Genomic DNA, 26,029 nt, shown 5'->3' on the forward strand with positions numbered 1-26,029 from the left:
GTCGTTGGATGCCGTCGTCTTCTCCGTACAATTCACTAATTTACAGAAATAGAAAGAGGTAGAGACGGCGGAGGCGGAAGAAGACTCGGTTAATTGCTTGAAATTAAGAGAAAATTTTGAGGGTTTATAGGACTGCCGTTGGAGGTTTACGTACGGTAGCCGATTCGAAGTATTTATGGCGCTTGATAATTTCTAAGAATTTGTTGACTAAGTCATTCAGAAATTTGACTGAGCTTATCAATTATTTGTCTTGTCTTGTGCTTGTGCAGTTATATTCTTTCGATTCGGATATTCAATTCATTGACGTCATCAGTAATTCTATCTTGATTGGGCTTGTTAATTATGATTTTAATGATTATTTAGTGTTTATCCTTTACAAAAATATTTAATATCAATTTGTACTTTTAAATTTACATCCTGCAATCGCGGATCGTAGATAGTATATTTATATTTATTGAATTAAATTTATATGATATAAATTTTTTTAATTTCTGTGTTAAAATAAAAAGTTATTGAAGATGCAGAATAATTATACAGTTGATCGTGCACGTTAATAAATCGACAACGGCTTATGTAGAAATTGGAATTAAGTTAAATTTACACTATAATAAATTGGCAAAAAATTGGAACTAACTTTTGTATTTTGGATTTATTTAAAACTGAGAAAAATATGTCTATTTCTTATCGTTAAAATTATATATTGTGAAAAATAATTTCAACCTTGTTGAATTCTTTGGAACGAGAAATTCCAAAAACATGATTGAATTTCGAAATCCTAAATTTTTGACATAAGAATTTCTGAATTCTCAATGTATTACCCACCTAGTAGAAGAATATATAGAGTTGGTAATGTTTTTTAAAAGATTATGGAAATGAAGAATATCACTCTTTTTAAAAGATAATACTGGAAATGTTTTTTAAAATAAAATCTAAATTTAAAAATTATATAAAAATCACTCTTTGGTTTTATCTGTTTGACTTGGTAAACTAAACTTACGGGCTTCATTTTTTTCTGAGAAAATAATTTAATCATTTTTAAATATATACTTTTTGGTGTTTAAATGTCATACTGAAATTTAATAAAAATAATTTTCCTCTTATGTCGTCAGGTGTCCACTTTTACATCTCGGGAAGAAAGTTGGCTGTCAATGGGGATGGAAAAGAATTTAAATATCTCTATAATGATATGATATCGTATATTTTGAATTTAAACCCTCATAGTTTTGTTCTTGGACTCTACCGAAAAGGTCTCATGCCAATGAAAATATTTTTTTCTTATAAACTCATGATCTTTTTCATGTGTTTTCAATATGGGATTATGTTTACAACCTTACGACCCCAACACTGATGAGTGAAGCAAAGCAGATGGAAAGTCTCGGTGCATGAAGCCAAGTAGATGAAAAGTTTTGGTGAGTGAATCCAGACAATTAGGAAGTCCTAGCGAGTAAATCTAGATAATTAGGAAGTCTTAGTAAGTGAAATCAGATAGATGAAAAATCTTGATCAGTGAAGTCAGAAAGTTGAAAAGTCCTAGTGAGTGAAACCAAGCAGATGAAAGTCTAAATAAGTGAAGTCGGACAATTGAAAGTCTTGATGAGTGAAGCCAGATAGATGGAAAATCCTGATGAGTGAAGTCAAGTAGTTAGAAAGTCCTGGTGAGTAAAGTCAGATAATTGGAAAGTCTTAGTGAGTGAAATCTTAGCGAGTAAAACTAGATGGTGAAAAGTCCTGGTGATTGAAGCCATGCATTGAAAAGTCTAGGTGGGTCAAAAGTTGACTGGGCACCTGTGTTTGGAAGTCCAAGTTGATCATGGAGAACTAGACACTTGGTACGAGAAGAAAAGTCCAGGTGAATCATAGGTTAATCGAACACCTGGAGTTTGGAAATTAAGTAGGTCATGGAGAACCGGACACTTGACCTGAGAAGAAAAGTCTAGGTGGGTCAAAAGTTGACTAGAGACCTGGTGTTTGGAAGTCCAAGTGAATTATACAGGACTGGACACTTGGCACGAGGAGAACAATCCAAGTGGGTCAAAGGATTGACCGAACACTTGGTGGAGAAGTTCTAATAGATCACGGTTGACCTAATATTGTGTAAGGGAATCCTAGACTTGGATTAAGTAAGTTAGGGTTGGAGAATCGATTGAGATAATTGATTGACTCTAAGCTAATTGATTAGGCAATTGATTAGGAGGTTCTTGTGAGAATACAGAAAAAGTTGAATCGATTAGTTAATTGATTGGGTAGAACCTAATCGATTGGATCAATCGATTAGGGACAGGAAATTCTCGAAGAGGAATTCAGGAAAATATGGTTGAATCGATTGACCCAATCGATTCAGTCATACTAATCGATTAGGTCAATTGATTAGGTAGAGTATTTATCGTGAGAGAGGGAATCGATTGAGTTAATCGATTAAGGCCTTTTTACGAGTGGACAGATTTGCAGAATCGATTGGGTAATCGATTAAGGTTTTTAAATCGATTGGGATGACTCACCAATCGATTAGGATTCGAAAAAAAAAATTTATAAGTTGTTGGACTGTCGATTGACGTGGTAATCGTTTAAGGAGAAACTTAAGTGATTAAGGCGCATGAGGTAATCCTATAAAAGAGTTTTTCGTGACCGTTCTGCATAGAACTCTACACAGCTAGTTCATGAGATTTGGGGAGATAAGTACTGTGCATTTCTCACCTTCAAGAAGCATTCCAAAGCAAGAAAAGCTCAAGCAAATCAAAATTCAAAGTGCTAAGTCGTGTTTCGATTTGCATTGACATTTGTTTCCTTGTTTTGAGTTTTATTATTCTTGAATTTGTACGAGGCATCTCTGTTTCCAGATTGTTGTTTCTGAAAAAAAATGTTTTCATAATGTAGATGTATACACTATATAAATAAATCTTTGGATTAATCATCTTAAGAAGATCAATACTAAATAAATCCTTTATATTAACAGGGAAGAGTTTCCTTCAAATATTATACTATAAAATCATCTTCATCGAAACAAGCCACCTATTCACCCCACATCTAGCTCCCCTTATCCCAACACTTGTTTCAAAAACTATGCAGTGGCATTTTATTAGAATTTACACACGCAAAAAAAGCTCTTAATAACAGCAATTCATCAGGTCTAGATTTTTATTTTTGTTTATATTTTTCTTATCTTCGGCCTGTAATTAGTGAATAATTTAAAATGTATATAATAACATCGAAATTTCTGGGATATCTAATGAACAATAAGGTAAATTAAAAATAAGCTAAGGACCAAACCAAATGGTTAAAATTGTAACTATAAGGGCTAATAATAATCAACATAGTAGCCACACTTTCATTGTTCAGTTAAACCCCAACGATCTAGAAAAACCACTGGCAAAAATGTCTCAAGGGAGTCAAAATTTTGATTTGATTTTAATTTCAATTTTGCGTTATTCTATCAAGAATATGAGCGAAAGGAAAAGATAGAAATAAAGAATGTAGCTATGAAAGTGAATATATCAGTTAATGCTTAATAGTATATCGATAACGTCCGATGATGCGCCAAATCAGAGTCTTGAACCCCCTTGGACCAAAGCCAAAGATCCATTTCAACACTGAGCACCTGAACCCAAAACATGAGAAGCAATTCAAAATTAATTTACAGTGATGAAGATGACCTTTAACAAGGAACAAAAAATTTAGTTAACCCTCTTTAACTCAAATTTAGTAAACCAAGGGAATGCCTACCTTCTTCGCAAACTTTGACTCTATGAGATCTCTCATTTTTTCCACGGCATAAATAGTGCAAGCGCGAATCTCAATCTCCTCCTCACTGCCAGAAGATATTTCGATCTTTGAGTCGATTGAGTTAGACAAAGTTGAGCTGTATTTCAGCACACCAAGTTGCTCCAGCACAGCAGGAACAATATAGTCCGCGAATATTGTGATTGACCCAATGTCGTAGAATTTTCCATGTCCTTGACCCTTGAAGGCACCCCACACATCAGCGACAAAGATCTGCGCTCTCTTGTATAGAAAAACTTGGCGACCCTTGTATAGAGAATGATCTCGGAAACCTAATTGTCCACAACACTTTAAGTATTCAGTAAGGATATGCCACATGGGAACTAACAAAAACTGGAATTGAGATCATGCTCAATGCTCAGATACATTTGTTAAAGTCAGTTTACACAGGAAGAATATATTACCAGGAAAATGACGCGTCACAAGTGTAACTAAACGTGCAGCAGAATTTCCAGCTGCCTTTACAAGATTAGCTGCCTGCCCTTCGTAGCTTCTCTCAAGTTCAGTTCCTACCTGTAACGATAGAAGAAAAGGGAAGTGATGACTGGAAACTTATCGATCATGTTAGTTTTCTGTTGCAAAAAGTCTGTTCTCCATCCACACTAAACAATCAAAATACTTGAGAATGATTGCAAGTCACGAGGAAACACATGGAAAAAAGATAATGCCAATCATGAACTAACTCATTAACTTATTAAGCTCCATCACAATGGACTAAAAATGTTTTCCCTTAAGTTAAAACCAACCAAATTTATCTACGCTTATAACACCATGAGCTAACAATTTACGATGTGAGATTAAATTAGAATGTTACAATCTCATCCACTTTAGATTTGACATCAATGACAAGATCCAAGCTCAAACCCGTAGCTCAAAAATTAGCCTTATACCATCACACAGTCCTTTACAATAATCCCACCATATCTTATTAACAATTTCACTTTGATACCAATTTGACAATACATACATGAGAGAATGGACCGTCAACTTTTCAGAATCAACTACTACAATAACAACAACAAAAAGTCTTATCCCACTAGGTGGGGTCAACTAAACTTTTGATACAAAATACTTAAAAGTAATAATAGTTCACTTATCGAATTTTATAACCTCCATTAGAGCACAACTTAGTGTGGTGCTAAACAAAGGTGTCACACTAACAAGACAATTGTCCTATAATTCATGCCCTTATGCTTGAGACACATCTTGTGATAAACAAAAAATGATAAGCTCATTAAAGATGAAAACAATAAAAAATTCAGAATAATATTCCTTTTCTCTGATGGTCAACAGATAAAAAAAAATAAAATGCATATCATTTTTGCTTTGCTTTTATACCATTTAATTTTCACAACTTACCTGGGCAACTATTAACTGATTGATTGTATCTTCAAATTCACAAATGAGAGATAAACCCATTAATTTATCATACTCAACAATAAAGGTTATCACCTCATGCAACAATCGAATTCGCTCCTCCTCCAATGGCAGTGGGCGGGGCCAATTTAACAGTTCACGAAGTTGAGGGCCTAATATATGCAAAGGATAGAGTTCCATGACTTATTCAGTGTTCAAGAACAGAATAGTTTGCTAACAAAAATCAATACAATAATAAGGAACTAGGCTTAGATGAAACATGCCCAAGACAATAAAATATATACATATCCAGAATAGCTCTCCCTACCATCGTAAGTTTGTAAGCGATCAGCATCAAGAACAGAATTATCCTGCTGAAGTGCGGCCTTCAAGCCTGATGCCAGATGATCATAGCTTAACTCTTCATCTACAAAGTTGCAGTACCATATGCACCAACTTCAGTAGAAGATTGTGGGATATAGAAAGCGGAACATAGAAAGAATTTGCTATGAACAACTTCATAAATCAAGAAAGCAAGACATTTGCAAGGAGATGCTACATCTTAGGTGGCTCACTAATTTGCAAGTACTTTTAAACAAAATCTGGAAGGCAAATAATCCTATATATTATATGTTAAATGTTGAATCAAAATCTCTTGGTTAGTTGGACAGAATTTGACTTTATAGAAACGTAGAGCGTATAGAGTGTTCCGAGGAAATGCCCAATTGATGGATCAATTTCCTATTTAATTGATTTCTTTGTATCAAGGTTAGAGACAGCAAAAAGGGTTAATTTAGGTCAGGTAGTGGCATTTATAACAACTTGAACTACATCCAAACCGTTGTGGCGTCAAGTTATTGGGCCATTTGACAAGTTCTAGATGAAACTAAAACATAAGTTCCATAAGAAAAGGTAGATGAGACTAGAACTAGAAAGATGGTGGAAACTACTAATGTTTGCAGTGTTGGAACTTGCTGAACATACTCTCCGGTTATACGGATTCTACAGATTTACTCATAAAGACAAGATAGACAAACCAACTGGAAATTTAAAACGTGGGTAAAAATAACCAAACATAGAATATTATGAAGATTTCCAAGTATATCTCAGGTCACAACATAAAGATCATATTTATCATTCAGTATGAAGGTGAATAGGAAGGAGAATTAACCTTTATGAATTATTATCTTATAAATAGAAACAATTTGATTACCACAATATTTAAATATATTTAAAAAATACCAGTCAATAATTGAACAGAGCGTGAATGCATGTGCTGAAATCGGATAAGAGTTGAGAATAAAACATGAAAGTATGTCAATGACTTAAAGACAAAACGTACCTGGCCAAAAACAGAAGTTGATAGCATCTAGAACAAGCAGGTATTGAACAGTTAATGGCCCACCATCAAAGTAGTGGATTCCTTCAAAATCCCATTCAACTTTTGGTACTGAACCTTGAATGCGATCAGCTACATTCTCGATCTCTATTTAAAAAGGAAGTGAAAGAAAAAAAAAAGGTTAAATTTGGTTGAGAGAAAATATTCCATAGCAGAATTAAGACGAAAAATAAGGAAAAGATAGTGCCATATTTTTATCAGAGGTTGGTATGACTTTATTTTGCAGCAATTACATTTTATCTCTATTTAAAACTACAATGGACGTGATTTGACATTTTTGCCGGTACTGCCAACAGCAAACAAGGAATCCTTGGTTGTTGCAACTGATCCGGGAAAGTATTGTTGTAAAAAACTAGCATGCATTTCAAATGCCTAAAAAGGATTTTTATATTCAATTATGTTCATTTATATCATTTTATTTCCATTAGATCGGACGGAAGTGAAGAAGAAACAATTATCTGATAAACACAATATTTACTTTCTTTCAATTTCATCCCAGCAAATAAAATGGATGAAAAAAATATATATTTGACAATACCATTTTAATAACAAATTCGACTAGGCTTCATGTAGAACAGAACCACAAGAGGGAACATATTAAATCCAATTGAAAGGAGAGAGGAGGAAAATAGATCGCAATCGTAATGAGAACCACGCTAAGGTACTGCAGACCTTTAAACAACAAAAAGAAGTCCAAAAAGGTAAGAAGGTCACCTAAAGAGTCGACCTTGACGTGCTTAGCGTGGCTCGCGACCCAGGCTGAAGTTTGTCTCACTTCCTCCATTCGACCAATTCAATCGCCAAATTTCTAACCTTATTCTCCTCTCTCAAACGTAAAGCGGGGAGAGGGGACAATGCGACGGCGGCTAGGGCGAATCTAGGCGCACGCTGCAATCACTCGAGTCGGCTTCCTCTTAACTCTTATGGCAATGACCAAAATGACAGAAAAGCCCCAGACAGGTCATCATCTGCCAATCACTCGGAAGCCAAGTAAAGGCAGGAGAGAAATATAATGTGAAAAAATATCCTTGGAAGAAGGAAAAAGGAAAGATGAGGTCGCCGTTGCAACCGCGACCTCGTGGACCGTGGCTAGCTGTGGTTGCGGCCGCAGCCTCGCGGGTCAGCGGAGAGGCTGCGATCATGATCTGAGGAAAGGGTTTCGACTCGTGTTAATTCTATCCTTTCTCTCGTTCGAACCTTGGAGTAAATAAATAGGGTAGTGCGTGTCTATTTCATCGTGGTCCTTCACCTATATACGTTTGGCTCGTCTTCTCAAACTTCGGCGTGTTCTTGCATAGCAGTGGCGATCCTCTTCCAGTTGCTGTCGCCGTTACTCCGTCTGGAGCAGTCGATCGAGCAACACGATGAAGTTCTGCTAGGGAAAGATAAATAAAGAGAAGAGAAGAGAAGAGAAGAGAAGATGCTCACAAATTAATGGCGTTAGCGCCAGCAGCTGCCGACGGAGAGGAAAGATTCACCGGAAGAAGAGGGTAGCTCTGTCTAGGCCCTAGGGAGTATTCAACAATCAACAGCAAAAGAAGGTCGGGGAGGAGTCCAAACTTTAGTTTCTCAAATTTGGCTGAAATTAATTTAGTAACTAGTGCAAAGTTTCAAGGTGACTTAGGTGGCATCCACAATGGGAGCTCATTGCCGACGTGGAAATGGGAGCGAGCTCCCTCGATTTACGCAAGGAGGAAACTGCACATTCATTTATTATTTATTATTTATTTATTTTTTAAACTTTTTATTAATGTTTTTTTAAAACATAGAATGTAAAAATATAATTTAATTTTTAATATTATTCTATGGTATCAATTTAAATTTTATAAACATTTAATTATATATATTGTAAAATATACTCGAGAAATGGAATATATATATAATAAAAAAATGTATGATTTATAAAGGAATTGTTGAGAGGGTTTTAATAATATAAAGATGGGTAAGATTTCTTACTTTTGGCGTGGTGCTGATGTGATATCATAAGAGCTCTTGGCAGTCCTGGGTGACTTCCCGAGCCCAACATTTTTAAAAGACTATATATATATATATATATATATATATATATAGGAATTAGGTTAAGTTTTACTGTTTTACAAGTTTTCATTTGCCATATATATATATATATAGGAATTAGGTTAAGTTTTACTGTTTTACAAGTTTTCATTTGTCACTCCTTTGTCGATTTCCACCCCGCTATGCACCTCTCAAGTCTCACCATTGCGTCTCCTTCATTCTCTAATTCTCTCTTGGCTTCTCTTTTCTGAGTCTTCTCTTTCCCAAGAATCCCAACAAATTTAATTAATCCTTTTTTCAATTTTGTCTACTCTGCCTGTGACTCTGAGTCTTCGTCACTCTGCTAGGTTGCGCGATTGCACTAGTGCTCCTTTGCCTATGCTTTACACGGTTGCACCTCCTGCACGTTGCACCTGAAGGTTCAGAACCTTTGCGGCTTGCGTTGTGACTTGCGAGTAACAGCAAGTCAACGAGTTACGACAACCAACGGTTGTGCTATCTACAGATCTACTCATCTTCAACTCTTCGTCTACAACTGCAAGTGCAAGACTGCAAGTCTTCAAACTCTGCATGGTCTGTACCTTCATTCTCCATCATCGGTGGCGGAGGCTTTGTTCACAATGTTATTAACTTAATTGTTCATCTATTCATAGAATAGGATTTTTTTTGGTTAACTAATTAATTGTAAATTTAGAATTTAATATTGACTTAATTGTTAAATTAACAAATAGGTGCTTAGCCTCGTGCGTTATGTCTTGAGTCAGTGACTACCGACTACTGTACTATAGTCTACTGAGCCTGAGATGCTTAAGTTGCTAAGCTTGCTAATAATTTTGATCTAAGTGATATTATTCATTTTATACTGAGACTTGGTTGATTAAATTATAGTTTTACAATTGTTGTGGTTTTGTGAATTATAATATGTTACTGAGAAAACATATTTCTAGATGCAAAAAAAGAAAAAGAGAAAGACTAGAATAATTAATTTAATCACAAAGAGATGCTCTTAATAAATTCTTTGTTAAAAATACAAATTCTAATGAAAATATAAAAATTTTAAATAGGGATAATATAGATGAGTCTAAAAAAATTCATGATGTTAATGATAAGTCTAATGAAATTCATGATGTTAATGATAATAGAGATAATTTAAGAGAGCATGAAAATGTTACTAATGTAGTAGATAATGAAAATACTAATATTGATAAACAATTTATTTCTCCACTTGATATATATATATATATATATATATATATATATATATATATATATATATATATATATATATATATATATATATATATATATTATCCAAGGAATTGGGATAATCTTGAAAATAATGCGCGTAATATTTTAGTTGAAAAGGGGCATATAAGAGAAATAAATCTCACATTTCCTTTTGATCACCTCTAGACATTTTTTAAGTGCTCATTATTTTAAAAAGTTACGTTAACGGAGAGGTAAGAGACCGAAAGTGGTTGGTATACAGTAAACATGTAGATAAAGTTTATTGCTTTTGTTGTAAGTTATTTAAATATGAAAATAATAGAAGTTCTTTAGCAAATGATGAGTTTAGAGATTGGAAACATATTAGTGAATTGTTGGTGCAACCTTAGGTCAAGGTTGACCTGGTTGACCTGACTCGAGTTGACCTGACTCGAGTTGTATTTTGATGTTTGACTTAGGAAGATTGTTGGTGCAACCTTAGGTCAAGGTTGACCTGGTTGACCTGACTCGAGTTGACCTGACTCGAGTTATATTTTGATGTTTGACTTAGGAAGATTGTTGGTGCAACCTTAGGTCAAGGTTGACCTAGTTGAGTTGTATTTTGATGTTTGACACTCGTGGAAGAGTTGTATTCTTGATATGGGACAAGAATAGATGTTTGGGAGATTATTGGTGCAACCGTAGGTCAAGGTTGACCTGGTTGACCTGATTCGGAAAAGAGTCCAAGTATGGAGACTTGGCAACGGAAAAGTCCAAGCAGAGAACTTGGCACGGGAAAAGTCCAAGCACGGAGCTTGGCACGCGAAAAGTCCAAGTGTGGAGACTTGGCACGAGAAAAGTCCAAGTATGGAGACTTGGCACTGGAAAAGTCCAAGTATGGAGACTTGGCACGGAGAAGTCCAAGCAGGGAACTTGGCACGGGAAAAGTCCAAGCAGGGAGCTTGGCACGCGAAAAGTCCAAGTATGGAGACTAGGCACTGGAAAAGTTCAAGTATGGAGACTTGGCACGGAGAAGTCCAAGCAGGGAGCTTGGCACGAGGGAAAGTCCTAACTGGGATGTTAGGCAGGTGGAAAGTCCTAACTGGGATGTTAGGCAGTTGGAAAGTCCTGGTGAGTGAAGCCAGGCAGTGAGAAAGTCCTAACTGGGATGTTAGGCAGTGTGGAAATCCTGGTGAGTGAAGCCAGGTGAAAGTCCGGGTGAGTGAAGCCAGGCAAGGGAAAATCCAGATGGATCAGGGATGATCGGACATCTGGTGTTGAGGAAAGTCCAAGTAGGTCAAAGGGATTGACCGGACATTTGGCGGGGAATTCTAGCAGATCAAGGGAGTGACCAGATGCTAGGAATGAAGTACCAACAGGTCGAGGTTGACCGAATGTTGGTTTGGAAGGCTTGGGACTTGGTTTGGGCAAAAACCAAGTCACTAGTTATCTGATCGGTCTGGTGACCGATCAGTAACCGATCAGTGTGCTACTGATCGATATCTGATCGGTCTGCAGACCGATCAGAAGGTGATCAGTAGCCGCGAGAAAGACGCCTGATCGAGTACAAAGACATGTATGGGTCTCGCTAAAGTTCGATCGGTCGTGGACCGATCGGGAGGATGCCTGTTCGGTCTCATGGGGTACAACACCTAATTCGGTGCTCACTCGACCATTCCTAGAACAGAGTGGAGGAAAATTGAGCTCGATTGACCTGAGGTCCGAACGATTCTGACCGCGGATCAGGGAAATTGTTATTTTCCGATGAAAAGAGCTTCTCGTTCCACGCTTGCTATGATTATGGTGCTTGAGCTTTGTTGAGCTCTTCTTCGCAAGCTTCGCGTGAGCTTCTTCCTTCGACTGGGACTCCGACCGAGCTGCTGCTGTGGTTGGCGTCCGAGAAGCTGTTGCTTCTTCAACAGTCGACAAGAAGGCAAGGGTTGTTTACATTTGCTGTGTATTTACTTCTTGCTTCTCTTGTATTTGTACTCCTTATCTTGCTGTTGCAAGAAGTAGTTGTGGAGGTTTCTCCACCCATAAGGAGCTCATATTTAGCCGGTTCTCGGGACTCATCCACCGACGGATTGGTAGGCTTTCACCTTACGGACACGCCGAGGAGTAGGAGTTCATCTCGAACCTCGTTACATCGGTTTGTTTTTCTTCTCCTTAGTTTCTTCCTTGTATTTCAGCTGCGACTACCCTAACTGTAGGAAGAACGCGAGAATTTGGGCGCTATTCACCCCTCTCTAGCCGCGTCTGAAGGATCCTAACAAGTGGTATCGGAGCGAGGCCGCTCTTCACGGATCAACACCCGGGAGCACGGGCTAGAGATGGATCTCTATGGAGAAGATGTCACGATTCAACCCTTCTACGAGTCTCACGACAACTTCACATATTGGAAGGTAAGGATGATGTATTTTCTTAGGACTAATATGTTAAATTGGTTTTGTGTACAAGAAGGGTTTTCCCCTCCGATGGATGAGGAAGGAAAACCTATCAAGAAGAAGGAGTGGACGAAAGAGCAAATCCGACAATCCGGAATCAATGACGAGGTAACAAAAATTATTGAATTTGCTTTACCTAATAATGTTTTGTGCAAGATAGATAGGTACAACAACGCCAAGGAATTGTGGAACAATTTGGCAAAATTCCATGAAGAGGACCCTAGTGAGCCAAGTAGCTCACATCATGGAGGAAGCGAATTGGGAGTTGAGGGCTACTCAACATCCAAGGAAGAAGAGGAGGAGAGCTCTTGTTCAAGATCGGAGCAAGAAGAGGCATCTACCTCCGGAAGGGATGAAGAAGAAAGCTCATCTACATCCACAACCCTAGGTAACTCAAACACTGTGATTTCAAGCAAATTACACATAATGTGTTTTGAGTGTAGGAAGTTTGGGCACTACAAGAGTAAGTGTCCAAAGAGGGTTAGAAAGACTCCATCGGCACCAAAGGTCAAGGAAGCCGGAGTCCCGACATGCAAGAGCAAGAAGCACGTGGTTTGCTTCCAATGCAAGCAACGGGGACACTATAGGAGTCAATGTCCAAGGGGGAGGCAACCTCACAAGGACAAGAGGCCAAACACATGTAAAGGGGGAGCTAAGGCAAACCCTAAGGTAACATTTAAAGCTCATTCTTGCAATTCTAGTAGTCTTATTGCCATTGTCAATAATGATAAGCATGTTAACACTAAAAATCGATACATGTGCTTAGGAGTCAAGCATGTTAGCCTAGATAAGAACAATTCTAGAAATGCTAACCCTAGAATTAACTCATCTAAGGCTAAGGAAAATCTAGATAGAAATCCCAAATCATCTAGACACATGCCTAGGAATACCTCAAAGAAAAATGATAAATCAAAACTTGAGGTATTAGAGAAAGAAAATCAAGTCTTGAGGTCAAGACTTGACTCTCTAGAAAAGGCTCTTAAGGAGTTGACTCTAGGGTCTAGGGGTTAAAAACCCAAGTCCAAGGACAAGAAAGGTTTGGGTCACAAACCTAAGTCCCAATTGGTCAAGCCCACTTATCATAATGTTTCATTCGATTATGGAACAAAACCTAGGGCTAGGAAGACCATTACCAAGGTCACAAGGGGAGTCACCCCTATAGTTGACCTTGATGAGACCCAAATGACCAAGGCTTTAAAGCCTAAGAGGGTCATTAGGAGGGTTGCTAGGGAAGTTATCCCTAGTGAATATTTAGTGAACCCAATGAGCTCTAATAGGTATTGGGTTCCTAGGAGCATCTTCTCTACCCCATAGATGGGTTCGAGAGTGTCAACTCCGATTAGAAGGGTAGTTAACCCAACTTTGAGGAAATTGACACTCAAGGAGCATTTTCAAGGTTTTGAGAACTTTTGAAAATGAAATGGAATTATCATTTACTCCTTTGAAGAGTTAAATGTGCCTAAAGATTGGAAATTTCATTTTTAATCTCAATTGGCACAATTTGGGAAAATCTAGAGAACTCTAGAGGAAAATGAAACATGCCAAGTTTTGAGGATAAATTTGATCTTTAAGTGGCATGAATTAATCTAGAGTTCAAGAAGTGTCAAAATTAGGATTTTGGCATTTTGGGGCAATCTAGGATTAAATTTGAAGTTAGCCAAGTGGTTAAGGATACTTAGATAGGTAATCTAGGTATATTTATTTATGCTAAATCTTGCCATGATTGTTTGCCCTCACATGTCATGACATCATGTTTAGTTTCATTATCATTTGAAATGTCATGATAATGCTTAGGCTAGTTTTTATGTCATGTTTATTTAAGTTTCAAACTTTATGCCATGACATCATGACATTGGCACATGTTTTCATTTATGATATCATTTTATGCCATGTCATCATCTCTTGCATTAATAATCAATTGAATTGATTTAAGGATGAAAAACACATTTTGATATTGAGATCAAATTTGTGTTTAGAAAATGCATGAGACCTTAGTCTAAGATACCTAAACCCATATCTCACATCAAAATTGCCATGGATGTGTTTGATACACTTTAGATGTGTGTGAGATATTAGGATCATGAATTAGGATCAAGGTGCATAGTTCTTGTACCTAGATGAGCCTAATTCAAGAAATGGGGGATCATAGGGAAAGCATGTGTACAAGTCACGTACATTTAGCCCTAAGATTATGGTCCTAAATTAAAAGGTTTAAAATCATTTTGAAATTGATTTGAAAAACCTTGATGAAGCTTTTCTAGTGATATCATTCATCATTGAACAAAGTGATACAAAGTTTTTGAAACTTTGAACTATTTCAAAGTCTTTTGAACTTTGTATCAAGATTGAAAAATGGAAGTTATTTTCATAGAAAACTATTTTTCCTTGATAGTATATGTTATGAGGAATATATCCTCAAAATTTTATAATTTTTGAAATTTTCTGGAATTTGTTGTGAGTTTTTGAATTTCGGGAGAAGGAAATCAGAACTCGAATCTGTCCAAGGCTGGATCGGTCACTGGACCGATCCAGGGAAGGCTGGATCGGTCCGGTGACCGATCAGGCGTGCTGAATTTGCTGAATTTCGACTGGTTGTCTGAAATTTCAGTTCGGGAAGGTGGTGTTTTGGATTTCTAAAGGTTTGAAACTCTCCAAGACATTGTTGGTGCAATGGTCAAGGGGGAGTTGACCTTTAGGGGAAGTTTTACCTATTAGTCAAGGGGGAGTTGACTTTTAGGGGGAGTTTTTACTCCTAAATACTTGAGTGATATGAGATTATCACTAAGTTGATTGTTGTGTTTAGTATCAAGGGGGAAATTAAGAGTTTCAATGAAAGGTATGGGACTTTTATTAGGAAGAAACTCCTAACCTTGATTCTCTCTTTTTGTTGTGTGTCAAAAAGGAGGAGAGTGTTGGAGAATGGGAGAATGTTCTAGATAATGTTCAAGGAAGAACATTGAAGAACATTGGGAAACCTAAGTTAGGTTATCGGATTAACCTAACTTGATTATGGTTTTGTCAAACATCAAAAAGGGGGAGATTGTTGGTGCAACCTTAGGTCAAGGTTGACATGGTTGACCTGACTCGAGTTGACCTGACTCGAGTTGTATTTTGATGTTTGACTTAGGAAGATTGTTGGTGTAACCTTAGGTCAAGGTTGACCTGGTTGACCTGACTCGAGTTGACCTGACTCGAGTTGTATTTTGATGTTTGACTTAGGAAGATTGTTGGTGCAACCTTAGGTCAAGGTTGACCTAGTTGAGTTGTATTTTGATGTTTGACACTCGTGGAAGAGTTGTATTCTTGATATGGGACAAGAATAGATGTTTGGGAGATTATTGGTGCAACCGTAGGTCAAGGTTAACCTGGTTGACCTGATTCGGAAAAGAGTCCAAGTATGGAGACTTGGCAACGGAAAAGTCCAAACAGGGAACTTGGCACGGGAAAAGTCCAAGCAGGGAGCTTGGCACGGGAAAAGTCCAAGTGTGGAGACTTGGCACGGGAAAAGTCCAAGTATGGAGACTTGGCACTGGAAAAGTCCAAGTATGGAGACTTGGCACGGAGAAGTCCTAACTGGGATGTTAGGCAGGTGGAAAGTCCTGGTGAGTGAAGCCAGGCAGTGGGAAAGTCCTAACTGGGATGTTAGGCAGTTGGAAAGTCCTGGTGAGTGAAGCCAGGCAGTGAGAAAGTCCTAACTGGGATGTTAGGCAGTGTGGAAATCCTGGTGAGTGAAGCCAGGTGAAAGTCCGGGTGAGTGAAGCCAGGCAAGGGAAAATCCAGATGGATCAGGGATGATCGGACATCTGGTGTTGAGGAAAGTCCAAGTAGGTCAAAGGGATTGACCGGACACTTGGCGGGGAATTCTAGCAGGTCAAGGGAGTGACTAGATGCTAGGAATGAAGTACCAACAGGTCGAGGTTGACCGAATGTTGGTTTGGAAGGCTTGGGACTCGGTTTGGGCAAAAACCAAGTCACTAGTTATCTGATCGGTCTGGTGACCGATCAGTGTGCTACTGATCGGTATCTGATCGGTCTGCAGACCGATCAGAAGGTGATCGGTCTGCAGACCGATCAGAAGGTGATCAGTAGCCGCGAGAAAGACGCCTGATCGGTCTGTGGACCGATCAGGAGACGATGTCGCGGAAGGAAGAGCTTCAAAGCCAAGAGTTGGGATCGGTCTGTGGACCGATCCAGCTGTGGCCTGATCGGTCCACAGACCGATCAGAGTACGCACAGAATTTTCTGTGCACTGACTGTTCGGTCTGGGGACCGATCAGCGCAGGGCCTGATCGGTCCACAGACCGATCAGGGTTCTAGCCGTTGCAACGCAACGGCTAGTTTCTTCGCTGTTTCTTCTTCGCAGGTATAAAGGAGACGAGGGCATCTTCTGTGCTACTACTTCTTTATCTTCTCTTCTGCTACAGAGCTGCTGTTCTGGTGCTTGAGCTTTGTTGAGCTCTTCTTCGCAAGCTTCGCGTGAGCTTCTTCCTTCGGCTGGGACTCTGACTGAGCTGCTGCTGTGGTTGGCGTCTGAGAAGCTGTTGCTTCTTCAACAGTCGACAAGAAGGCAAGGGTTGTTTACATTTGCTGTGTATTTACTTCTTGCTTCTCTTGTATTTGTACTCCTTATCTTGCTGTTGCAAGAAGTAGTTGTGGCGAGGTTTCTCCACCCATAAGGAGCTCATATTTAGCCGGTTCTCCGGGGACTCATCCACCGACGGATTGGTAGGCTTCGTCCACCTTACGGACACGCCGAGGAGTAGGAGTTCATCTCCGAACCTCGTTACATCGGTTTGTTTTTCTTCTCCTTAGTTTCTTCCTTGTATTTCCGCTGCGACTAACCCTAACTGTAGGAAGAACGCGAGAATTTGGGGCGGCTATTCACACCCCCCTCTCTAGCCGCGTACGAAGGATCCTAACATGAATGACTTAAAGAACATGAAAATTTTATTGAACTTATAACTAATATGAACTCTTGGAAGGAATTAAAAATGAGATTAGATAAAAATAAAATAATTGATAAAGATCTACAATGAGAAATATCCAAAGAAAGAGAGCATCGGAGAAAAGTTTTTACAAGAATATTAGCAATTGTAAAATATCTTTCTAAACATTGTTTGACTTTTCAAGGATCTAATGAGAAACTATATCAAGAGAGTAATGAAAACATTTTAGAGTTGATTGAAATGATTGGTGAATTTGATGTTGTGATGCAAGATCATATTAAACGCATTCAAAATCATAAAATTTATCATCATTATCTTAGTCATAAAATTCAAAATAAGTTAATTTCTCTTTTAGCTAATAATGTTAGAAGTATTATATATCATTAAGAAAATTAAGAAGATAACAAGGAAAGTTAGGTTTGATGTTTGGGCAAAAGTTTAAGTTAGGTTTATTGTTGTATTTGATATGTATTATGAGTGTGCAGGATACAGGTACAACAAGGAAAGTCCAAGTGTGATCTTGGCAAAAGAGGAAAGTCCAAGGATGAGTGTTGGCGGTGTAAATTCAAGCATGTAGTCTTGGCAACGTAAGTCCAAGTGTGACTTGACAATGGATGAAGTCCCGTAGGCGCGATCTCTTGGCAAAGGAAGACCCGACAACAATGACAAGGCCGATGGAAGCTCCAGAAGGGAAGACGTGAAGGATGGGGAGACATCCGAGGGGTGCAAGACTGATGGAGGAGGCTAGAAGGTTAGGTCTAGGTTGGTCGGGCGAGGATGAGTGTTGAGTGAATGTACTCGGGGGTTAAATCCTAGGACTAGGATTTACTGTAGCGTTACTGTAGCAGTACTGTAATAGTTGACTAGTGGTTTCATCAGTTGACTGGTGCAGTCGACTAGGAGCGAATAGAGGGCTGGTATCGAGCCGTTGGACTGTAACGGTCGAATTTCCACAGAGGGCAGTCGACTGGTGGTTTTGGCAGTCGACTGGTAGGCGGGATTTTCCAACCCATGACCTATATAACCAAGACTTGTGAGCTTGGTTGAGGTTGACGAAATAGATGTGGTTAACCCATATTAGTAGTCTACCTGTGCCTTAGCGTCTCAAGTGTTCTTGTGAGAGTTATGGTGAGGTTTCTCCACCCACAAGGAGCTACGTGAGCTAGCCGGAGTTTGCCGGGGAGTCATCCACCGACGGATCAGGATCGTCCACCTTACGGGCAGCCGTGGAGTAGGAGCCCTAATCTCCGAACCACGTTAAATGATCGTGTAGCTTGGTTTGCATTTCTTGTCTTGTATTTAGATTAGCTTTCTACTTGTTTGTTTGTATTTCTGCTGCGTAACTAACAAGTGTAGGAAGAAGCGATCGATTTGGGTGAGACGCTATTCACCCCCCTCTAGCGGATGTCAAGATCCCAACAAGTGGTATCAGAGCTAGGTTAGCACTTGTTGGACTAATCGTCAAGAGAGCGGCTAGAGGAAGAAGATGGAGTCGGAGGGACCTCTCGGATGGGACATCTGAATCCCACCTCCATACGAGCGCGAGGACTTCGACTATTGGAGGAAGCGCATGGAAATGTGGTTCCAAATGAATTGGAATCAATGGATTGTATTGGAGGAACCGTTTAAAGCTCCAACGGACAAGAAGGGAAAGCGTCTCCAACCTCGATATTGGATCGAGGAGCAAAGGGAGCAATCGGAGACAGATAAGGAGGTAACTAGAATTTTAATTAATTTATTACCTCCTAATGTGATATTGAATGAAGGTGAATATGAGAATGCAAACGACCTTTGGAAAAAGGTAATTGCGCTTCATGAGAGCCTACACCAATCCAAGGAGAGGAGAAGTTCAAGAAAGGCTTATTGGTCCAAGAAGAGAAGGACAAATCGGATGTTGACACGGGTTCAACATCCGAGGAGGAGAAGGAAGATGAGGAGGTATCATCCACATTATCAAGGGAGGAAGAAGTGGAACCGTCCACATCATCAAGTGAAGAGGAAGAAGAGCAATCCAAGGAAGAGGAGATCTTGGAAGCTCAACCCTCCACCTCAATTATCAAGAAGAACACAAAGGACCACATCAAATGCTTTGAGTGTGATAAGATGGGGCACTACAAGAGTAGGTGTCCTTCTCTCAAGAAGGTAAAGGAGGTAAACCCTAAACTCACTAAAGTTGATTTAACTAATGTGAGTTATAGGAAGGAGAAGAAACACATTAGGTGTTTCACGTGTGATGAGTGGGGACACTATCACACAAAGTGCCCAAGAAGAGGAGAGCTCAAGAAATTGGCGCACTTAAAGAAGTGGGAGAAGAAGAGAGCTCCAAGGGTAAGGGAGGTAAACCCTAATTTGAATTCAAGTTCAAATTTAAATTCTTTCATGCATGCTAGAAATAATTTTCATTATTTACCTAAGCATAATCATGGATTTAAATATAATGATAGGAATAGGGTTAATGTAGGAGCTAACCCTAGGAGACCTATTCATGCTAAATCTAGTAAGAGTAGACCTAATAAGACCCAAACCACTTTGCCAAAGGGAACGAAAGTGGATGAAAACCTAAGCATTAATCCCAAGAAAGGAAGACATATGCCTAGGAAGGTGGGTAGGTCTAGCGATGTCCAAGGTGAACATGTTGACTTTAGGGTGAGAACCCTAGAGTTGGAAAATCAAGCCTTGAAGGCAAAGCTTGAGGAAATGGAGAAAGTCCTAGAGAGGTTCATTATTAGACCTAAAGGACTTGACATGTATTTGGGTGGTCAAAGACCCAAAAATGTCAAATTAGGTCCCTCCAAGACCAAAAGGAGGTCAAGTGTTAAGGTAGCACATGACATTGGTAAGAGAGGTGTGACCAAGGACAAGGGAGAGTCATCCAAGGCCAATAAGAAGGAATATGCTAGGGTGGCATATAATTATGGCAAGGATGAGGTATCCAAGGTGAAGGACAAGAAGAAACTAACTAAAGACAAGGTGTCTAAGGTTAAGAAGGTGAGTTTTGTAGGTCAAGTGTCACCCGAGGTGCACCGAAGTGACCTAGCCATAGTAAATGAGTCACTTAGGGAAGTAGCTAAGATTAAGAGCTCAAGGGGAGCTCAAAGAGTCTTTGGGACATATGGTAAATGATCTCAAGTGAACCAAGATGTGCCAAAGGGATTAAAGATGGATTTGAGTCTCTATTGTAGTTGGTTGGCACAATTGGGTTAAATTTCATGCATGAAAATATGACATTGGGGTCATATTACATGAAAATTAGTTTTTGATATATAGATGTCATATAAACCAATTCTAGGGATGTATTATGGTTTAGTATGGGCAGATACATCAAGAGGAAGTCAAAACTAGGACTTTAGGTTAAGGTTCAATTGAACCATTTAGCTAGTTTTGAATTTTGTATCAATCTTGGGATCTGTGATAAATATATTTATATATATATATATTTTCCAAGTAGACATGGATAAAATAGACATCTCCATAAAATTTGGGATTTTTTGGAGGTCTGTGGAATTTTTGACACATTTCTGAAAGTGGGTCAAAAAGGTTAATTTTTGCCAACATAAAGTACCAGTCGACTGGTAATACTGTTTATGAACACAGAATGTCTCTATAAGCTCATTTTGACGATGACAATTGACTGAGACTTATAGCAGTCGACTGATATGGTCTGAAAATATTTTTTTACATTAGAAAATGACCAAAAGAGTGGTGAACATGTATGTAATCTTATGGGAGATTAATACATGATGTTTATGAGCATTAGATGTCAAAGAGTCCAATAATTGGGATATTGTTGTAGCTCTTTTTGATGTATGACAAAGAGGGAGAAATTTAGGTTAAAGTGGGAAACCTACACACCTTTGCAAGAAATTCTAGCTTAAGGGGGAGCTTAGGTGAAGGGGGAGTGATTGCTCATTTATTAGCAAAGGGGGAGAAGTTTACCTTTGCAAGAAATCCTAGCTCAAGGGGGAGTTTAGGTGAAGGGGGAGCCTAGGATTAGGTTCCATGATTTATGCATGTGTAGATTGCATATTTATTTTCATTATTATTGCTATATTATTTCCCTAACTTAAACGGGTTGCCAAACATTAAAAAGTGGGAGATTATTGGAGTAATCTGGGTACCCTAAGTTTTGATGTTTGGGCAAAAGTTTAAGTTAGGTTTATTGTTGTATTTGATATGCATTGTGAGTGTGCAGGATACAGGTACAACAAGGAAAGTCCAAGTGTGATCTTGGCAAAGGAGGAAAGTCCAAGGATGAGTGTTGACGGTGTAAGTCCAAGCATGTAGTCTTAGCAACGTAAGTCCAAGTGTGACTTGACAATGGATGAAGTCCCGTAGGCGCGATCTCTTGGCAAAGGAAGACCCGACAACAATGACAAGGCTGATGGAAGCTCCAAAAGGGAAGATGTGAAGGATGGGGAGACATCCGAGGGGTGCAAGACTGATGGAGGAGGCTAGAAGGCTAGGTCTAGGTTGGTCAGGCGAGGACAAGTACTGAGTGAATATACTCGAGGGCTAAATCCTAGGACTAGGATTTATTGTAGCAATATTGTAGCATACTGTAACGTTACTGTAGCAGTACTGTAGCAGTCGACTGGTGGTTTCATCAGTCGACTGGGAGCGAATAGAGGGCTGGTATCGAGCCGTTACGTTGTAACGATAGAATTTCCACAGAGGGTAGTCGACTGATGATTTTGGCAGTTAACTGGTAGGCAGGATTTTCTAACCCATGGCCTATATAACCAAGACTTGAGAATTTGGTTGAGGTTGATGAGATAGAGGTGGTTAACCCCTATTAGTAGTCTACCTATGCCCTAACATCTCAAGTGTTCTTGTGAGAGTTGTGGTGAGGTTTCTCCACCCACAAGGAGCTACGTGAGCTAGCCGGAGTTTGCCGGGGAGTCATCCACCGACGGATCGGGATCGTCCACCTTACGGACAGCCGTGGAGTAGGAGCCCTAATTTTCGAACCACGTTAAATGATCATGTAGCTTGGTTTGCATTTCTTGTCTTGTATTCAGATTAGCTTTCTACTTGTTTGTTTGTATTTATGCTGTGTAACTAACAAGTGTAGGAAGAAGCGATCGATTTGGGTGAGACGCTATTCACCCCCCTCTAGCGGATGCCAAGGTCCCAACAATTATCTTAGTCATAAAATTCAGAATGAGTTAATTTCTCTTTTAGCTAATAATGTTAGAAGTATTATATATCATTAAGAAAATTAAGAAGATAAAATATTTTTCAGTAATTCTTGATTGTACTCCGGATATAAGTCATCAAGAACAAATGATTTTCATAGTACGATGTGTTAATATGTCATCTAGCAATGTGAAAATATAAGAGTATTTTTTAGAGTTTCTAAAAGTTAATGATACATTTGATTTTGGACTTTTTAATAAATTAAAAAATGTGTTAAAATCACTTAATCTTAGTATTGAAAATATTAGAGGTAAAGGTTATGATAATGGTTCTAATATGAAAGGAAAATACTAAGGAGTTCAAAAGAGGTTGCTTAAAATAAATCCAAGCGCGTTATACATGTCATGTGCTTGTCATAGTCTTAATTTGACACTTAGTGAAATGATATATTCTTGTGTTAAAGAAGTTTCTTTTTTAGAGTACTCCAATGCATATATACATTGTTTTCAAGTTCCCCTAAAAGATGAAAAGTTTTACTTGATAATGTGAAAGAATTAACTGTTAAATCTTTTTCAAACATGCGTTGGGAAAGTCGTATTAAAAGTGTTCAAGCTATTAGATTTCTGGCTCGTGAAGTGCGAAGTGCTTTATTAGAGTTATAGAGCATTTGTGATAATGCAAAGTCTAAGAGTGAAGCTGAAAGTAAGTTAACTCAATTGAAAGTTTTGAATTTTTTACTTGGTATGGTTATTTGGTTTGACATTTTATTTGCTATAAACATTATAAGTAAGAAGTTACAATCAAAATCTATGTGCATTAATTCTGTTATGAAATAATTAGATGGTGTAATATCATATTTTGAAAAGTATAGGAATGATGATTTTGTAAGAGGTTTATCTATTGCTAGAAGTCTTGCATCTGATATGAATATAGACCCAATATTTTCAATGAAATGCCCTATTTTTAGAAAAAAAAAAATAATTTGATGAGAAAGAAGATGATGAAATTTCACTATCACCTAAAGAATCTTTTAGGACTGATTATTTTGTGATTGTTGTAGACATGACAATTTCTTCTTTGAAATGTAGATTTGATGAAATAAAAATATTTAAAAATATATTTGGTTTTTTGTTTAATTCGAAAACATTAAAATCATTGGATAATGATGAGTTGAGAAAATGTTGTGTTAATCTAACATTCACTTTTATGCATGACAGTTCATTAGATATTGAGTTAATCTCAATGATTTGTTTATAAAATTAAAAATATTACAACTGACTTTGTCAAATGAGATAATGTTGCAAGTGTTTATAGAATATTGTTGATTGTACTTGTTGCCATCGGATCGGCTGAAAGAAGTTTCTCAAAATTAAAATGGTTGAAAACATACATGAGATCAACGATGTTGCAAGAGAGATTAAATGGATTAGCAATTTTATCTATTGAAAAAGATATTTTAGAAAATCTTGAAATTAATAATATTATAGATAATTTTGCATCTAAAAAAGTTAGAAGAAGTCATTGTAAATGATTTTTACTTTATTAAAAAAAATTTGGGGCCTATTTTTATTGTTTTGCCCCGAGCCTCTGTTATGACCGGGGCTAGCTCTTGGAGAGCTCCCATAAATATGGATACTCTTAGAGCATCCACACTAAGAGAGGATATTTCTCTAAAATATTTATGGTCCTCACGTCTATATCATCATTGAAATATCCAACTCCTTAAACATCATAAATTTCATAATTAAATATTTCATCAATACCCATCATAAACTATATAATCAAATATCTCACTAATCAAATATTTATGAGTCCCATGATCATTTTAGTAATTTACATCTAATTTTATATTTAAATAAAATTAATTATATTTTCTAATTGTTTCATTTAATATATTTTATCTATCATTTATTCATAAATATTTTTACTTAATATTTATCTATATATTTTAACAATTATTCAATATAATTATTTTAATATTAATATTTTATTAAAATAGAAGCAATATATACAATATAAGATATATAAAATTTTAAAAAGAAATAGTACAATATCAAATACAAATATTTCACAAATTTAAAATTGAAATCCAGAAGTACAAGCAATATTAAGTTATAATAACACATAATAATAAACCATATAAATTACAAACCATAATTAATTAATAAAATAAATAAATTCACTACATATTTAATCTTTTCTTCAACTGCTCACATATCACTAGATCGTTCTAAAGTTGTTTATTTGTTATGCCTCGTGTATCTATTACAAGGAGTTAATGTGCTTAGATGAGTTGATCAACTTTCTTACTGTTATTATACTCTTTTAAATATGTTACTGACTATTGTACAGTTTGATTTAATTCATCAATAAGGTTTACTCTTTCTTTGTCTTTCCTCTTTGTTATCTTTTATCCCATTGGATGAGATCAAACTTCTTTATTATCCACATCAACAGTCAATGGCGGATCTAGGAATTCAATCATGGAGGGACGGTCGTGATCTGAGCGCGGCGAATTTTTTTTGAATAGTTAATAACTTCTATGTAATTAAAAAATATTTTTTAAATAACTTGCATACAAGAGAAAAAGATACAATATTATGAAAAGAAACTCGTACAATAATATTAAAATATTAAAGCAGTCTACTAACGAATACGTGACAATTGCATTCTTCGAGACTCCATGTTCTGAAAATGCTATAAAATTGGCTCATTGTCGACAGTATTAAAAACATCTTTCTTGATATAGACTACCAAACTATCATTCATCCATTCATCTCCAATCCTATTTCGCAAATATGTTTTGACAATATTCATTGTCGAAAACAATCTTTCAACGGTTGCAGTAGCAACTGGAAGAAGTAAGGCTAGCTCAATCATCCGATAAACCAAAGGAAATACACGGTTCTTCATTGTTTCAATCATTTTCTTTGCAAGAGCTCCCAAATCTGAAATGCCTTCAAATCGTTCATCTGATCTGGCGTCATCAATATATGTTTCAAGCTCTTGTTCAACCAACATATGCTCATTCCAAGAAAAATCATCCTCATAAAAATGAGCTAGACGCACTAACTTCTGTACATCAAATTAAGAGAACGAGTTCCTAGGATCAAGGCATGACATATAAATCAACAAATCTGTAGTTGTTTCAGAGAAACGACTATCCATCTCCTGTAGAATAATATCGATAACCTACAATTTAAAAATCAAACAACAAAAGTAAAAAATTAATAAATATGTTACTGTTTAAAAGAAGTAGTGATAAAAATTAACATTTTTTCCATCTCTCTTCAAGTGACTACGGCTGTTGATGTTATCTGTCATATTAATTATTTCAATGGAATGAGTGTTACAAAACTTCTTCACATCCTCAAGTAAAATATCCCATCCAGAATCTCTCAACTTTTGCAATTTGCATTTCACATTATTGATCAAACGCATCGCATTCACAATATTTTGATCTTTCTCTTGTAGAACGGTTGACAAATGATTTGTGATTGCCAATATACGTTTCATCAATAGTAGAATAAACACAAATTCATACCTCTCCATTCTTTCAACCAAAGTTCTACTTAAACCCTTAGAAGAATGATCACCATCATCAATCAAATTTTGAAGAACTTATATAACAGATGGCCACATTTGTTCAATACGACATAAAGTTGAATGATGAGACCCCCATCGTGTATCTCCAGGTCTAGCTAGACTAGTTTCTTGGTTTAGTCCTCTACCAGAACTAATCTCTCATC

At 37.4% G+C, this 26,029-nt stretch overlaps 2 protein-coding genes across 2 annotated transcripts; both read right to left on the bottom strand.

Annotated features, from left to right (window-relative positions):
• Positions 1-3,323: 3,323 nt before the first annotated feature.
• On the bottom strand, positions 3,324-7,440 carry LOC122028283 (queuosine salvage protein-like). The gene is made up of 7 exons (XM_042587327.1): positions 7,247-7,440; positions 6,476-6,619; positions 5,462-5,560; positions 5,230-5,306; positions 4,182-4,290; positions 3,721-4,049; positions 3,324-3,595 (listed from the first exon to the last, which is right to left on the bottom strand). Exons 1-7 carry the CDS (start codon positions 7,314-7,316, stop codon positions 3,503-3,505), a joined length of 921 nt encoding a protein of 306 aa, XP_042443261.1. The 5' UTR covers positions 7,317-7,440; the 3' UTR covers positions 3,324-3,502.
• A 17,537-nt stretch (positions 7,441-24,977) lies between these two features.
• Positions 24,978-25,721, bottom strand: LOC122026537. The gene is made up of 2 exons (XM_042585275.1): positions 25,554-25,721; positions 24,978-25,355 (listed from the first exon to the last, which is right to left on the bottom strand). Exons 1-2 carry the CDS (start codon positions 25,719-25,721, stop codon positions 24,978-24,980), a joined length of 546 nt encoding a protein of 181 aa, XP_042441209.1.
• Positions 25,722-26,029: the final 308 nt, after the last annotated feature.

This window comes from Zingiber officinale, chromosome 10A (assembly GCF_018446385.1).
Source record: "Zingiber officinale cultivar Zhangliang chromosome 10A, Zo_v1.1, whole genome shotgun sequence".
Lineage (NCBI taxonomy): Eukaryota > Viridiplantae > Streptophyta > Magnoliopsida > Zingiberales > Zingiberaceae > Zingiber > Zingiber officinale.

What these genes read in the sequence shown, in the direction of transcription:
- LOC122028283 (XM_042587327.1), bottom strand. Translation starts at nt 7,316, where the DNA reads ATGGAGGAAGTGAGACAAACTTCAGCCTGGGTCGCGAGCCACGCTAAG. An exon ending in CAACTTCTGTTTTTGGCCAG is followed by an intron (nt 5,561 to 6,475) that starts GTACGTTTTGTC and finishes GCAACTTTGTAG; the next exon opens with ATGAAGAGTTAAGCTATGAT. An exon ending in AGTCAAAGTTTGCGAAGAAG is followed by an intron (nt 3,596 to 3,720) that starts GTAGGCATTCCC and finishes TTTTGGGTTCAG; the next exon opens with GTGCTCAGTGTTGAAATGGA.
- LOC122026537 (XM_042585275.1), bottom strand. Translation starts at nt 25,721, where the DNA reads ATGCGTTTGATCAATAATGTGAAATGCAAATTGCAAAAGTTGAGAGAT. An exon ending in TGAAGAGAGATGGAAAAAAT is followed by an intron (nt 25,356 to 25,553) that starts GTTAATTTTTAT and finishes TTTGATGTACAG; the next exon opens with AAGTTAGTGCGTCTAGCTCA.